Here is a 17,885-nt window from a genome sequence, read left to right as displayed (position 1 = left end):
TTATATCCGACGAACGTGCTCTCGCGACATAACAACATATTAGCGCGTTCGGAATCATATAGATATGCACCAGCTTTATTCGATTCAAACAATTTATTGTGCTTGCAAAAAAGAATTTTTCTTTGATTCTTGCATCACGTAAAATCTTTCGTTAAGACGACATTTAATATGTGAGATAAATAAGAATGTCGTGTTCAAAAATCTATTGTCGATGTAAAATACAATATTCTATAGAATATTGTAGAAACCTATTTATTTTTAGTACTTTTATTTAAAGAAAAATATTTTTTAATCAATAATTATATTGTTTTCCCAATTAAACAATTTAAAAAATGTTTTAGTTGATTATTTTTTTAAACGGAAATGATGGAAACTATAAATATATTGAAAATTATTTTTGTGAATATATCAGTAAGGTACTTCAACAAGAGATGAGAACTTTGAGAAATTTACATAATTTTGAGTCGCGATAAACAACTGCCACGCGCGCATGAACAAAGAATGTAGTTTTACGGCTCGTGTCGACTGAACGGACGCTGCGGTCGACAGGGATAGTCACAGATAATATTCCACGCTGACTCCCGAAGAGGATCCCGCCTTTTCACGTTTCAATACGTTACTACACGTTACTCTACACGTGCGAACATCTTATGGGAACAATGGCTTAGCCTTATAGTCAAGAGAGCTTTTCGTGTTGAGCGAGAACCGTGTCCATTGGTACTATACGATAGGTTTCTTGGAATAGTATTCGTTTGACGGCAAAAATAAAACACGACTGTAGAAAGTCGTGAAAGCTTATTTAAGAAACACATGGACTCTAGCCAAACTTAATTGCGCGTGTTAACTTACTGCGGTTGAAAAAAGTTACCACGCTTTTACTTTCACACACACACACATTTAAAAGATATATAAAATATATTATTAATTTTTACTTAATTAAGAATCTTAAAAAGAAATTATAGAGATATAATATTGATGTGTAAAATGCAGCTTGCGTGAATTAGCAAAAAGAGCTCTTTTTCTAAAATATATTGTATTTTAAAAAATCTCGAATTTTTTATTAAATTCGATAATAAAAAATTCGTCAGTAAAACAAGTGTCATAAAAGTGAATCAATTATACAATTATACAAGCAATTGTATCAATAATCAATGCAATCTTTTCGTTGCATCAACGAGAGAGAGAATTATGTATCTGAAATTGTACTTTAACAATTCGTTCTTTCGCAAAAACATTCGACAATTAAATTTATTAATAAAATAAAATTAATAAAATAAAATAAAAAATACATTTATGTACGTTAAAATTATATTGAAATTATATTTTAGAAATTTATATTTTTAGAATTATAGTTTTTAAATTTAATTTTTTTGTAATTTATGGTACCATAAATTTCTTCTATACATACATGTTTATATCATTTATATTTTATATTTTGTAATTTTGTTACCCAAAATTGCATGCAAATTGCGTACAAATTGAAATTTTTTACTGTTAAGATAAAAAGGAAATAATTTCACGTTTCATTATTTGTAAAAATGTAAATTGCAGACAAAGATGAAATTGTACTCCAAGCAAGATCGTTTTCAGCTTTATCTTGCAAAATAATTGTATATTTTAATTATTATAAATTATCATATATTTTATGCGCATTGATTATTATGTATTTAATTTTCTATTATATAAACAAACAATTCTACTCACCGGCTTATTGCAATTTGTTTCACCTACTGAAGATTCTGCCTTAGATGTTCCGCATCAGTTTCGCCGAAGATTCAAACACTTACAATTATTGTTAATTATGCACTACCGAACAGAAGCTAATTTACGAAGCATTTCACGTTTCACTTTCACTTTTCGCGGATTCACGTCGCGTATTTTACGCATATACGTCGCGGTATGCGAAATGTACTTATGCCAAACGCGTCCACGCACATATAATTATAGACCAGGCGTATTATTATACACACATTTAAAGCGAGCAAAACAAACAACGGCTGCCTTGGCGATTCACGGAATTCACGGGTACGAACGCGCAACGATGCAACAACGTTAAACTCGATCTAATGACAAACTACATTCTTAACATATTAAATCTAATGAAAAATATATCGTGCTCGATCTTTTTAAACAAACAGAGAGATTATTTTCTCTATAGCATGCACACAAATATATATTTACTTTGATTATATAACCTATTTAATTTAGGCGTACTTTCAAGCAATCGACGAAGCGCCGTTGATCGTGAGTATCCGCAACAAATAATACGTTTTGGTAATCGCCTGTAACTTCAATCGACATTTCCGACAAGAGATTTGTATGTTGTTACGCCAATTTGATACGAATAATCTTCAAATTAAGTACAAATTGAAGTAGTAGTTTAATTATAAAACCGTTACTTGTTGCATTTCCTGACGCGCCTCTACCGGTCTCCTTGCGTACTTCCTGATATTACAACGTACCCATCGACCAACTACCCTACCGACTAGCTACCCCACTGAACATTGTGTCTTTATCTGGCATATTCGTAAAGTAACAAGTGTATATTTTGCTCTTATAACAATGATTGATTGCCGGAATATACTATTTATTGTTGGCGTTCGCGATTAACGGCATTTCGTTGAACATTGATTATCTGAACGAACGATTAAACCGCGGACTGAAACAAACACAAAACGACAATTATACTCCACACAATTTAATTTGGACAACTTTCAGCATGTTATATATCGAATATGAAAAACGTTTTGATTATCTTTTGCAAATATATGCATTATTTTTAGATATCTATGACATCAAAATCTATATTTACTAAAGAACTAACCTATTCACGGCGTCGCGATGGTCAGAACGTTGTTTCTGAGTGCTTGCGCTAAATATTATTTGATTTTCCATAATCGCCAATTATTTTAGTTAGTTGACAAAATTTCGCGTGTTTGTTATGCTCTTTTAATAGATATAAATAAATAAAGTAGTGGTAAAAATAGATAAAATAAATTCATTTACCGTTTCGTGCGTGAATTAGTACGGAGTAGACGCAGCTGAAGCTGGTATTAGATATATCGAAATCGTTTGAAGTGATACTATGCGCGCAACATTCCGGCTGTTCTTTCTCTCTCTTTCTCTCTCTCTCTCTCTCTCTCTCTCTCTCTCTCTCTACGTCACCTCGATCACGGAAAGCGGGAAGCGAACATCTTGCGATAATTTGTGTATTTTATCCATATTATAAATGCATGTTGAATGTAAACTCTTGTTGAGAATATTGATCAAAGTGGCGGACGATTGCCGGAACATATTATTTATCGCGGATGTTTGCTATTAACGGCGTTTCAGGTGGTCTGGCGACCGGGTCACGGATTGAGGTTATAATCTCGGCAAGTATAAAATTGATGTCATAAATATGCAAAATGATTCCTATGTTTGCTCAAACGTACTTTTCATTAGATATAACGTATTGAAAATTCAGTTCGTCAGAATTAAGTCGGGTTTAATGTAATTGTTGTATGGATGTTTATGTCTGACAATCTCCACGGAATTGCCAAGATCGATGTTATTCGCCGTGTTCGCTTCCAGTATCCGTGATATCAAGTCGGTTGCGGTATATGTAAGGCGATAATAATCGTGTTGTAATTATACGCGCCGTCGCGTTACGATGTAAAGTAAATTTTACATGTTTTGCGTTTTATATATTTTGCGTAACCGTGAATCCGTGAGTTTCGAGTATCTGCAGTGCGCGAATTGATTATCGTTCAGTAGTGCGTGTAATTAACAAGTATGTGTAATTAACTAGTGCGAGTTTCCAGTATTTATCGATTTTTTGGTGAAGCTGCTTAAGATAAAATCTGCAGCGGGTGAAGCCAATTGCAATAACCTACCTGGTGAGTATAATTATTTAAATATGTATTAAAATAAATCGTACATAATCTATAAGAACATATGTATAATTACATATCAATATTACATAAAATATTTGCTATAAGATATTTAAAAATATTTAGAAAGATATTTATATTAATCTTTATTGCAACATTAAAATTTTTTTATAATGATTTGCGCAGTTTCTTGCATACAATAATGTTTTAATAAAAATAAAAGTAATTAAACAATGCGTAATGAGCAATATGCATAAAATTTGCAATAATTCATAATAAATAAAATATGTGCCTATTAATTTTCTTAGATACTTCAAAAGACATACTTAGCTGAGCTACAATGGCTGGTGAGTGAATTAATTTATTATATTTGCGTGATTACATACATTATTGATATTATATGCTATCAGATGATCACCGACAGATAACGCTTTTATTGGCGCAATATTTACTATCCAATTAAAAATTGTATTTTAACGATCATGTTATTTGTGATTTGCATTTTTAGTAAATAATAAAATATAAAATTATTTTCTCTCAATTTTAACACTAAAAAGTTTCACGTACAATGCATAATTATATGCATATAGATAATTACATATGTATTATTTTATCTTAAAGTATGAAATTACAACGTTTAGAAATATGAATAATATAAATATATAGATAGAAAAAATGTAGAGATAAAAATTGTTCTTTGAAGGTTAAAATTCTAAAGATATAAATTTTGAAAATATAATATTCCATTAATTTCCATATACACAAATATCTAAATTATTTACTCTTTTTTTCATTTTTATAATAGTATAAGCTTGCTCGTTCAATGTTTTTGCAAAAGAGAGCAAACGGATTTACATTATTTGAAAGAATTCCTTGATCGTTATTCTGCACAAAGGTTGAAAGGATACAAACAACGCTGCTTGACGAAGTTACTGAGAACGCGGTAGAAATCGATAGATCTCAGTGGGTGGATCCGTAGAAACACCCACGCAATTGCGCGTCGTGAAAGACGAGGCTGTGTGCCTCGCATAAGAATATCAGCGCGTCTGCGAGCCCACCCGTGGAAACTCGCTTTACATAATCGGTCAGTTACAGGGGGGTAACGATGGCTTCTTTCACAAACCGGATGCATACCTTTGCGCGTTTCTTTAAGAAGACGTTATACGCTTCACGATTGCAGCTTAGCGATCCGGCTGCGGATCATCGAGGCTTACTTAGAGTCGCCACACCTTAGATCGTGTTACTCTATTGAGTACAGGACAAATATACATATATCGAGTAGAATATATGTTTACCATAACTGCTGTCATAACGAATTAATTGCTACATTACGATCATATTATAATTATCGTGTAGCCGAATGATTAATAGTATACGATTAGAACATTGACGTCGAAAAAAGTCAAGTACTTTACGATGATGTGCATTTACTAAGACATTAATCTAGTTCTGGATTGGTAATCAAGCAAAAATAACTTACGATAATGTGAGCATAAGTGAGCTCTTTCATTAACAATTTACTATAGAGTTAATTAAATGTTTTCTTTGAAATATATTTAATTAATGTGTAAATTTATTTTATCAAATCAATGAAATTTATATTAATCATTAAAACTTTTAATCTAAAGGACAAAATGATTCCAATTATTTCGTAAATAAATTTTTTTAAAGAAAGCTTCTAAGTTTTCTTCGCGATTCTCTATTTAGAAAATGAAAATAATTCCGCGAAAATATTATTTTCGTTCATGGTTTCCGGCAATAATAGCAATCAGCGCCCGAACACCAATAACACGAATAAACCAATCGCTAATTTTAGATGGTCAACGACCGCATTACATAAGCGGCGGAAACGTGCCAAAATCATGCGGGATTCTCTTGAAATCGATCACTGATGCGTCATACCTATTATTAAATGGCAATTTGAATCATTTTAATTTAACTTTTAAGTATTTTGTTTACCTCACAAAACGATTATATTTCTTCGAATGTATATTATCATTTAATAAGACTTGAGAGAAAGTATATGCTCTTTTGATCAACTAGACTTTATAGACCGGGCTCGTTTGGAATTCACGGTGAACGGCTTTATGTGATCGTTCCGCGTATACGCACACATCCGTACGCAACGACGTCGCTTTGAAGAACGCCGCTGCGTACGACGATGTTGCGCTCGTTCTTACCAGGAAGTCGAATTTTCTGATTACTGATAAAGCCAATTTATGAGCTTGCCGCGACGATCGGTCTCTCCAAGCCGAACGTGTTCGCGAATGAAATGCAGTGATCGACTTTTTCGAGAGATCCGATAATAGATATGGAAAATCTCTAATTATTTTGTTTGTATTTACAAACTGATAGGCGCGTTTAATAATAGTTGAAGCAATTTTTCACGGCACATCTTTTTGGTTGTTTTCGAATCTAGTATTACTTTGATTTCGCCGGTAATGGCATACAATGCAGGTCGAGTGAGAACAAAGGTGTAATCAATTTAATTAAAGCCTAGTTGGATGTTATTACATCGCAATCGATTGGCGCAATAGCGATACCGATGTGAGCAAATTGACGTGTTTGTTGAAAACGGCCGTTTTCACGCGCGGCAGAATATTTGCGATTTTATCGTTGAAATTACTTCCAATCGACGCAGTTTTCCCACTTGGAGAAAATGACTCGTTCTTCGTAATTTCTCCGCGCCGTTCGGAGTTAAAAGGAGCTTATTAAAGATCACAGCGTTTTCCTACTCGCATGCAATTTCTGCTGTGCACCCTTACTCGACCTTTCAAAGGGTTATTATTATTACAGTACCGCAAAGGCATAGTTTACAACGGCAAATTGATTTCATATTAACGGACGAAATGTCACGACTGTTAATCTTCGATAACTACGTGTTACGCGTTAGAAGAAGTAGTTATACATGAAACACCATAATTTATTTCGTGGTGAGAAAGGGGGGTTAATTTAAGCTTCGTTCTGGCACAAGTCATCCTTACCATTCAAGAGATTTTAAATTTTATGCGTGTATAATAAAAAGAACATTGTAATTACTTTATATAAATCTCCATCGAGTTAAAGATACCGCGTTAAAGTCATGCGTTTTTTATCGGATCTTTTAGCTGGAATTTTTTAATTGTAATTCATATAATAAGCATCTATCAATATTTGATCGCAATCACGAAATATTGAAAAACTGCATACATAGTTCAATCCATAAATAATTTCCAAACCAATAGCTTACCAAACACATTATGAACAATCCATTTTTGCAGCGATAATGCGGTAATATAACGCTATAATTATGCCATTTCCGGGCAAGAGAAATCAGTTCTACCATCGACGGTAATTAATCTCGCGCGGCTGTGCGCAGCGTTCTTTGCGTACGTGTCATCGACAGACATGTGCTTCAAAACGTAATCGACACGCCCGATAACGAACGAATATCGTGGTGTTGAAGAGAAGTCGTGTTTAAAAGGTGAATGTTTGTTGATGTAGGCGCGCCCGTACCCTAAAAAGGGCTCGTGAGAATGTCGGTCGACCTGCTGTTTGAACAGTTCTCCCCAACGAAGGGACGTTAAAATGATTAAGGGTTGTTTTTCAAGCCGCACCGAACGTTATGCAGTATCACAGTTATGGGTTGTAACTGACAACTGCTCTTCCGGTTGTAAAAACACGTGGTGTGGTGTCACAACCATCACGCTGGGTGGCACTGAATTAATATTATTGTTGCATAAATTTTTTACTCCCTCATTTATTACTTTTTCCTATTAAAGAATATATTATTATACGACTGCTTGATAATTATCTGGATAATAATTTAAATTTAAAAGAAACTTTAACTGAAAATTTGAGAAATGGAAAATAAAATGATAAATCGCGTGAGATATTACGATAATTGCATAAAGTAGTATTTGCAAAACGTATCTGCCGACCGAACTTAGCAGCCGAAGGGCTAGAAACGATTTGCCGATCTCGAAAGGTCGAGTATTTGTTGCGTGACTACACCCGCTAACAATAGACCGATCGAGTTCGATACGTCGAACACCTTTCGCTTGGTATAACGAGCTCGCCGACAAAGTGCCAACAAATGCTCCGAACAATAAATGCGGGAGAGCAATAAGACCGCGGCAGATGGAAGTATCAGCTGCGTTGCCAGAGATGGCTCGTAAACTAACGCTCCACCGCAGTAAGACATTTCTAAATACTGCGTTGCTCGTAAGTTCGATCGCAAACAAGCGACACGAGTATTTTTCGTTCGTGCAGGTTGTAGATCACTTTATATCGTTATTAGGACTTTTTCTACAAATATTATTGCGCAACGTCCTTAGATTGTTACACCTTTAAATTACGAGATGCCGCGTGAGTGGATAGGAAATTGATAGGAAATTTAGGAGAGGAATCAAATTACTTTATCGTATCATGCATTTTATCCTCCAATCGTCCAGAAACTACTATATTTCCCATGGCTCTATATATATATTCGCGTATACATCGCGTATCTCCATCTCTCGCGGGATAACGTATGAGCATCGGAGCGCCATCACGTCCGTATCTAAAACGAGCGGGAATCGATATTCCCGGGCGCGATTTACTCTTTCCGTTTTACAAGTCAATTCGGGATGCTTCGTGGCGCATTAAATCCGCCCCTGTGCCGCGTTTCTTCCCGGTAGCTATCATTTCACACGGCTCGGTTCGTGAGTCTCATGGCGCCGTTACGGACACGGCCGATCGGGACACGGTGGCGCGCTGCAAGCTGCACTTAAGCTCAAGATAAGAGATCCGCCCGCCGGGCGGTTTTGCGGTTAAATCGGCAGGAAGGGTCCGCTGCGAGGCACGGCAACTGCAACTGACCATCTCGTAACTTGTACCATCCGTTGCAACCAAGACCCCGGGGCACTTCCCATAATAACGTGTCTAGGCTTCGGTCAATACGGCGCCGATCGTGGGTTCGAGCTCAGGCAAAAGACAGAAAATGGTAGTTCCGTTTATACAACCGGGGAAACGAGCAAAAACGATGTAAAAGCTGAAGAGATGTCCAGCAGATATAAATTCTGAGAAATATCTGAAACATTTCGAATTATTTCAAGCTATTATCTTTACCATTTTTACAATATTCTTCAGATTTATATTGTCTGAACCAGTTTCTACGTCAGTATTGAAATAACGTACAATTAGAGTAATATTGGGGGCAGTAATCGATCAGAAATTTATTTTTATCGAAAAACCTTTATAATATTTATTAATTAAAAATAATATACGTGACTTTTGGATAAAGCTGGTCCGATTGTTGTTGTTCAAAGTAGCACGCATGCTATATGCGATTCTGAGTTCTCAAGCCAAGCCGTTGTTTTTCGAGCCGTTTCGCTGCGACTACGTGCCGCAGCGACGGTAAGATCCGCAAATCCCGACACGAGATGGATATCGTATTCCCTATAATGCATGGGTCGGCTACGCCGCTGAATTCTGCATCACGCGAGTGTACGAACTGTCTTTTGCATAGGTTATCGCGGAAGACCCAAGATCCGACACGAAGTACGAATTTTTTTGCGTAATGAAAATGACAGAATAGCGTCTCCTCGGAATTGAAAAACATTTTTTGCCTCGATAAACTTTGCAATAATGACTTCAAATGTCTCTTTATCATACATGGTTCGCGTCTTTTTTATCTCGTTTTGTACTATTATGCCAAATAAAGCTGGAATATCTTCATCGATTTTCATTATCCATACCGGATCCGTGAACACATATCACATATTTATAATTTGAATAAGAAATTATTACATACCGCAGTCTCTAGAGACAACCCCCGTATTATTCCATTATTCGATCGTAATCCTAAATAAATTCAACCGCGGAACTCTCGAAGGCTTCGGAGTTTCTCTTCCCCCGAGAGTAAACAGTTCGTCGTAACGTAAACACGTCCGGCCGTGTTAATGAATGAACCGGTCGGCAGGATTTCTGCTTTGAAATTCGTCCTGGCCGCGCGCCAGACAGCTCATGCATATTCATGCGGTTCACGCGAGCAGCGAAGATGGATGGCAGGAAAAAGAGATGGCTCGGAAGGGAGGGAAGGAAATAAAATTAAAAAAAAAAAAAAAAAAATAAAAAAGAGAACGCGCCGATAATCAAGATTGGACGTGGAGTGCCGCGCGTATCAAGCCGAGGTCGGGGACCGTGATTTCAATTTTAAATGCAAGTCTGCAAATCGCGCGCGCGGCGAGGACAGGCGGGGGTGGAACGAAAGTTTCAGCCATTGTACTCTCGTACGTATGCGCATTTCTATAGGCATCGTTCTCCGGTATCCTCGAGCCGAAGGATCCTCTCAGCCGGTCCCTTCGCGTTGCTGCAAGTCTAGTCATCGTGAAAATGCAACGAGATGCACATGCGATAACGGACAAGTCCCCTCGTGTAGATCGGGACGATATGTTCCGAGGGAGATCGCGCGGGGAAAATTGGTTTGCGCTTCGATTCGTGGAATTTACGTCGCATGTGCCATGTATTGAAAATGTTATTCGGAACGTGAGCGGGGTTTTGAAATCTCATAGATTGCGATCGTAGATCGCGTCAACTTGTATTTGCCTCATTTAAATTCATAGCATTTCAAAATTTGCGTTACGCTATTTCAGAGATAAACGGGAGAAATTGATATCACACGCCGCATTTTATGAAACAAAAATTCATCGATTCCTCCTGCGTAAAATTTATAATACTTTATTTAAATTTATGACGTATAAAAATTTGAATGAATGTCACTACAGGATTAATTTATCATACGAGGATCGCGAAATAAAGAAGTACGACGTTTTGCATAATGTTGCGATGTAAACCTGTCGCAACAGCAATTCGCGAACATAAGTTCCCGGCAATGTATCAATTTACTTCATCTTTCTTTCACCATCCGATCAAATGCCACGCAGCGGGCAACAACGTTCCCGTGTACAGATGAACCTCGATTACACGAATTAAAAGCCTGCTCGTGCTGAACACGATAATTGGCCGTGGACGATTACGAGATAAGTTGCACCAATTTCGACGGCAGCACAGCAGAATTATTCCGTTTAAATCGCCGGCTCATCGTCGTTGAATCAGCCCACACGCCACATTCTCGTACTCTTTCCCACTACTTGTTCTTCGTTAAATTGCAAATTAATGCAGAGAGAATCCCCGCCGAAAAAGTGGTACGCGTGAATTTCGTTCAAGCTTACCTGCATTCATCACGGATGCTGTCGCCGATGCATCGCCGATTTGCGGACAGGTTTTTGCTTGCTTTATAATTGAGTAATCACCCTAAAGCCATAACTGAATAAATTTTTGGCATGAAAATTATTTTGAAAACAAAAATTATCATATTGTGTCGTTAAAACTGTTTCAATATCTAACGCAAGTATAGAAAATTTTAGATAGTCGAACAATTTAGACAATTCAGATTTTAAGGTTGAACATCAAATAATTCGAATCTTTTGAGCTAAAAATATGTTCAAACATACGTTAAAAATAAATGCTAAAAACGTCAGCAAATATTTTATTTTACACAATAAGGAGCGATACAGTTTTATTATAATATTCATAATGCAATTATTTATTCCATTATGCTATTTTATAATACAATAAGAAAATAACCAAATCTTACAATAAGTATTATTATTAGTATTTTAGTGTTTGCAAAAGTATCTGCAGTCAATTGATTATTTTAATAGTATCATTACATTAGATTAACATTAAGTCAATTTAATCGCTCAACTTGAATAAGTTACACATGCCTGTTCTCAAATAATTGTGAATTATTTAATTATATGAGTATCATCTAACAGGCTCTAAGACAAAGAGCTGACTGTTCGCAGTTTTTTGTGCGTCTTGGCGTCGTCGTCTAATCCTTCTGGCCAAAAATGGCACAAACAAACTTGGATCGTGTTCAATGATATTTTTGCGTTGAATACGTCGTACTATAAAACTCGTCGTATATCCTATCACTAAAGTAATGATCAGTCCCATGAGATTATACCACAAATAGGAGATTCGATACAAATAAAAATATGACGATTCATCCAGTTGTACAGTGCTGCAAAAGAAAGAAGGGATAAATTATGAAAAATTAATTAAACGTCACTTTATAAAATATTGTTTGATAAATTATGTTTTGACACACACATATATGTATATTACGCATTGAACAAAATACTTTTCATTAGTTTCTTTATACCAATACTTTCTTCAGTAAAACGTGGTTAATGAGCGAAACGATGAAGGTATTATTGCTGCTTAAATTACACTCGCGAGAAATGCATTTATCGCTCTCTATTATTACGAAGATTATTTTGCTTAAATCGGACCATCTAACTTTTACGCTTTCTCAATTTCTTGTATTATTGAAAATGGAGCCGTGTCAATTTACGCGAATTCCCGCTGACGAAGAAACGCAATAATATATCTAATCCCGCTAATAACGGTGTGGCGGAAGATTCCGCGAGACAACCGTAATTTCAGTTTATTAACGGTGCAATTAGCGTCATTCACTACCGTGGGAATGTCGAATGGCGAGCTTATCGTGCATGAGAAAGCGCGGAGCGTGAAAGAAATCGGGAAATGGTGTTTAACTCACCGGCTAATTACGCCGACATGACATAACAGCGTCGATGCTTCGCGAATTTCATAGAGTCGCGATAAAGCGATTTACGGCGCGTCGATAATTCATATTCTAATCAGCACGCGATGCCATGCGCCGAGTCGAGTTGTTCTCTCTCTCCTATCTGTTTCCCTCAGTTAAGATAAATTTATGCTCGTATCGATTCATCGGTCTATAGTGTGCAAGATGAATGGTTGACAATTGTAAATCCGTATCAGATTTATTCACGATAGAGCTGCGATGCTAACATTTCAGCATTACTCAGACGTCGCCCGAGTTGAAACTTTCAGTGAAACAAAATTTGCCGTATAAATTTTTAAAGCAAGATAAAGATACATTTCTTCTATCTCTTCTGATGTACTTAAGTGCATCGTAAATTGAATTAATTACGAAAAGAGAGAAACAAATACGCAATTTTAAATTCATCGCACTTGTAAAATTATTCAGTATGCGAAATTATCAAATTTGAAACTACGAAGTATTGTGAAGAAGATAGAATCTTGAGCGCAATAAAATTTGGAAAATTGTATCATTGAAGATTGATGGATTATTTCGCGGTGCTTGAGAGCGTCCTACCTGTTGAATTGCATCTGTTGTTCAAGCATCAGTGCTGTGGAATTTGCGCAACCTTCGACAGATACCGGCAATTCCGGAACGTGTGGCTTCGGCGTCCCGAAAGCAGCCCACAAGCAGACGGTCAACGCCGTGATCATGCCAATAATGGTCCCCGTTTCGTTAGCACCCTCAGTGAACATTCCGAGAGTAAAAATACCCAGAATCGGTCCACCGATCGCTCCGTGAATGCTAAAAGCGATGGCGATCAACGTACGACCCATCACACTCGATAGCAGTGCTAATAACAAGCAAAGAATACCGTTAAAAACGGTAAGAGCCTTGGCAGTAAACGTAGCCCTCTTCTCAGTAAATTCTATTCCAAATTTTCGATGGAGCGGTTTTACGTAATCCTCGAAGGCTACCGCGGCGAGCGAGTTCATCATAGCAGAGATCGTGCTCAAGCTAGCGCTAAAAATGCCGGAAACGACGAACCCGACCAATCCCGTTGGCAATCTCTCGGTACTGTAAAACGGCAGCAACTTGTCGTAGGTCTCGATCTTTCCGGAAATCACGGGATCGCAGTCTTTGTAGACCACGTAAAACGTTACTCCGGTGAAGCACGTTAGAACACCAACCAGTATGATCAAAGGACCACAGAGTAGTAAAGCGTTTATGGCTGTTTTTGTGTCTCTGCGGGCAATAAACTTGAAATTTATCTCATATTCGATAATTTTGATCACATTAATCATAAATAAGAAAATTTCAAGCAAAATTAAAACTTTTGAGGAAGAAATAGTACGCATTGAAAATATTGATTACGAGATACGACGTATTAACTTACTTAACGGTCATTAAACGTTGAACTTGCACTTGATTCACAGCAAGATACGCTAAACCTATTGTTCCTCCGCCGATTAAGAGACTCCACCACGTATATTGCACGGTTGGATCCAAACTTATCCTGAAAAAGAAAAAAAAAATTCTTATCAATGTTTTTACTAATTTTATTATTTAAAACTTATCATGATGAACAAACTCTTTCAAAACTTACTGAGAAAAATCGAAACGGTTCCCCTCTTGTGCGATTTGCAAAACGCCACTGAATCCATCATCGGTATTTAAAACAATGATGAAAATGATAACGCTGAGAGCAAAGAGCATGAGCAAGCCTTGAAAAATATCGGTGATCAAGACCGCCTTTATTCCACCGATTGTGGAGTAAAACGTACAAACTACGCCGAGTACCAAAATGCTCGCAGTGCTGGACAAGCCCGTGGTAGCCTCGAGAGCTAATGAAGGAGCGTAAAGCATCACACCAGTTAGTAGCATCGTCTCAGTAAAGTTAGCCCCGCTTACAAGCAGTCGCGTATACAATCCAAATCGCTTTTCCAGATACTGAAAGAGAGAAAACAGAAAGATATAGCTGATCTTCGTCAAAAAAACAATGCCGAACTATTGCTTAAGCTATTAGATGATTATCTTGCGATCGTCCTTGCAATCACCTCATAAATGCTCACGACCTTCAACTCGAAAAAGACTGGTAGATAGCAAAAGGCAATGATTGGCACGGTGAAAATGCCGCCGCAGTAAAATAATACAAGGATCATGCCATGGATGTAAGTTTCCCCGCTCATTCCAAGCATGCTGATTGCCGATATCTGGCAGGCCATCATCGCGATTGATAGCGGTATGACGCCCATCGAGTTGTCCGCGGAAAAGTACTCCTGTTGACGATAATTGTGCGATCGATTAAGCAGCAATGTTGCTCGAAGCATCATTCATGATGCGTAATGTTTCCACGAAGAAATCCTTAGACGTTCGCCATTATTGTGACGGATAAAATTAATTGAAGAGCCGATACTGATTTTATTTCTAAAAGAAAATCCTGCGCACTGTTCTATCATAATCGCTCAGTCATATCAGTCAGCAAAATGCTGAAACACGATTTATTGGAATATTTACTTCATCGATCAAGATATTCATTCTTAATTAAAACTTTAAATTAATCTTTGATAAAGGCACGCGGTTTGTAAAATTACATTTAATAGAACACAGTGCAGAATACTTTTTTCCTTGAGATAAAAAGAGAAATAAAATAGGAAAGTCTGAAAGTACTATCGGTCAATCAGATGTTTATTTCGTGATTGCAAAAGTTTTGTTAAAAGGATCCATCGTTTTACTCAGTATAGAAGATCTATTCATTATCGATCAGCGAGTCCTCTCCGAGTTATCGAATCAAATCGTAGCGAAACGGCGTAATTAACACGTTGAGCATATGAAAAATCGGATGGGACTTAATTTATTAACGGCCGATAGCCCGTGATGGTGGTATTTATCATGAGAAGAGATCAATCGCATAACGGCGCGCGTTGATATGATTCGCGTGCGGATTATCGTGATCGGATAGGTTTAATACCGCGATAGAAATTGATTTTCTAGAACCTGACCGCGGCTGTACTTTGTCGACCGCCGCTGAACCGATAGTAGATTCCAATGATGATAGAGATCGACATGATTACGCTGATCACAAGATAGTCCGGCCATTGCAATACGTTGGACTCGCCCTCAGTAAATGTTTCCTATAAACAAAGACACTAAATCTAAATTTCTTTATGATTTATTGAAAAAAGAGAAACAGAAATTTTAGACTAAGTTTCTTCAATAATTTAATTTTAAAATATACTTAGCCATAGTTCAGTGATTACAAGTTAGGAGTTATATTAAATATTTTCCTACTATTACTTTTTTGAGTAATTCAAAATTTATAATAATAAAGATATTAATATAAGTTTGCCAGATAATTGTATTTAATTTAATACTTCTTAGTTATTAGTACTTACATTCATTTTAGAAAATTTACACTTGCAACACTATCTACTTAAGGTAGAAAGTTTAATTTTAATTTCAATCTAAACGCTCGACGAAAATTTCTATCAAGAAACACTTAAACGACTTTTGATATACTTTGAAAAACACAAAACCACATATCCATCAGCGTTCGACAAGGCTTCACTAACGAATGTGTCCGTTTTCATTGTCTGCAAAACACAAAAGAAGGAACGATTTATTACGTAAAGAATTGCTCGGCATCTTTAGCGTTAAAACACGCAAAGCACGGATTTTTTATCGGTTGTTAGACGTAGTGACATGTTATTTGATGCTAATTGGCAGTTAGACAAAGGAAAAGTTCATCTGTTTAAAGATCATAAATAAAAATCTGTTTAAAGATCATAAATAAAAAAGATACAAATTTAGTGTTATACAAAAAATATTTGATATTTTTCATACATTTCAAATCAGGACTTTGTAAATGTTGAGCAGTGATGGAGCGGTTATAATATTGGGAATATACCAGTTGAAGCATGTCGGATTCTAAGGAGAGATTAGATTGCGATCATCGGATAAAGTCTAACTTTAATTTAATGTGCCGTAGATGATAGCGTTCGAGATTATCTTCACACGCCAACCGGTTCGGTAGATTGATTCACTTAACAGAGATGTGAAAAGGAAAGCAGAAGAAACAAACAATCTATTCACAATATCATACTTATATTTGATTCTTTGTTTTTCTTTTAATAACAAATATAATGAAACCAACTTAAGAATACGTCTTTACATCAACGATATATTTTTATATTTATATTTCTAATCGCATAATTAAACTGTCAGACTGATTGTGAACAGATTTTTTGCATACATTTTTATTAAAGATTAAAGTACAAGAAGTGCAGAATAAAGTTTATGTCGTTAAAGATAAAAATGTAAGAATTAAACGATTTAAGACGACATAACAGTCTTATGATAACATAAGCAGCAATAACAAAATATTGTGCGGAAGACAAACGAAGTTGACGATCGCGGTTTCTGTTATGCCACCGTTGCACATAATACATAGCAATTACCTGCGGAATTATAGTCTGCGGTTGTAATATCATTTCCTAGTATTACGAAGAAACACTGAGGTAATATCGAGTACAATTATTCTAGAAAGGAAGAGTAATCGCAGAAACGTGCGAAAAATTATGCTGACAATGAAGCAAATTAATTTAAAAGCTAAAGGTATTTCGATTGACAATTAAACAATTACATAAATAATTACTTAATTTTTAGCAGCATACGTTAAAAAGGAATTAAATCTGCTTTTCTAGCACTTTTCATGCATTCTGTCTAAAATAAAATTTTATTTAAAATGGAAAAGGAAGAGGAATAATTTTACAAAGTTAGTTAAGGAGAACAAATTTATTATCTCGTTGTATGTCTATTTTGGCGCGCACTTGCCTGAATTTACTTCTTCCGATATAGCTAGTTGACGCGGCACAATAAAAGTTAATGACGATCCCGTTTAAGCATCGACTAATTTCCGACGTTGTTACTGGTCTGTCGACCGCGTTGTTTTACGCGAATAGCATTGCCGACAAAAGAGAGAGAGAAAGAATTGCGAACAAAAGGGGAACAGAGAGTGAGAGAAAGAGAAGAGGAGAGGATGGGGAAGGAAGAGAGGAACTCGTAAGTGGTGAATTCCCGTCATTAAGTCGTTAGCCGGACGACAGCAGGCTAACTGTCGGTTAACTGGCTGCTGAACTTGATCGACCAATCGTTGACCCCCTCGGTCAATCGAAATTTACCGTGCGCTAACCACTTTCGCTCCACGTAATTTCTTGATATTATCCGGATGCGTAGGCTGCTTTTGAAAGGGGAAAACGTATCGATCATGTAGCCATCGTATGCTTTAATTTGCAAGTAATTCGGAAGTTAATATGGTATAAATTTTGATTGGAATAAATCGATTATTTGGAAAGCAATGTGCTCCCCCGATCACAATCGTAATAGCCTTCCTGGTTTATAAT

The 17,885-nt window shown here is 36.5% G+C and overlaps 2 protein-coding genes across 7 annotated transcripts in view; one reads left to right on the top strand and one right to left on the bottom strand.

The window, feature by feature from the left end:
* The window catches only part of by (blistery), a 154,597-nt gene that overhangs the window by 15,938 nt on the left and 120,774 nt on the right, over window positions 1–17,885 (top strand). The window lies entirely within an intron of this gene.
* On the bottom strand, window positions 11,344–16,050 carry LOC105676352 (putative sodium-dependent multivitamin transporter). Of its 2 annotated transcripts, XM_012374153.2 has the most exons (7): window positions 15,879–16,049; window positions 15,486–15,617; window positions 14,541–14,762; window positions 14,090–14,433; window positions 13,880–13,999; window positions 13,060–13,728; window positions 11,344–11,919 (listed from the first exon to the last, which is right to left on the bottom strand). In XM_012374153.2, the coding sequence occupies exons 1-7, from the start codon at window positions 15,882–15,884 to the stop codon at window positions 11,661–11,663; spliced, it is 1,752 nt and encodes a 583-aa protein (XP_012229576.1). In that variant the 5' UTR covers window positions 15,885–16,049; the 3' UTR covers window positions 11,344–11,660. The 2 variants fall into 2 exon arrangements, with proteins under 2 accessions (XP_012229576.1, XP_067207599.1); XM_067351498.1 differs by lacking the exon at window positions 14,541–14,762 and having other exon boundaries at window positions 15,879–16,050.

The sequence above is a fragment of the Linepithema humile genome, chromosome 3 (genome assembly GCF_040581485.1).
Source record: "Linepithema humile isolate Giens D197 chromosome 3, Lhum_UNIL_v1.0, whole genome shotgun sequence".
Taxonomy (NCBI): Eukaryota; Metazoa; Arthropoda; class Insecta; order Hymenoptera; family Formicidae; genus Linepithema; species Linepithema humile.
This window is presented reverse-complemented; position numbering and strand designations above follow the sequence as displayed.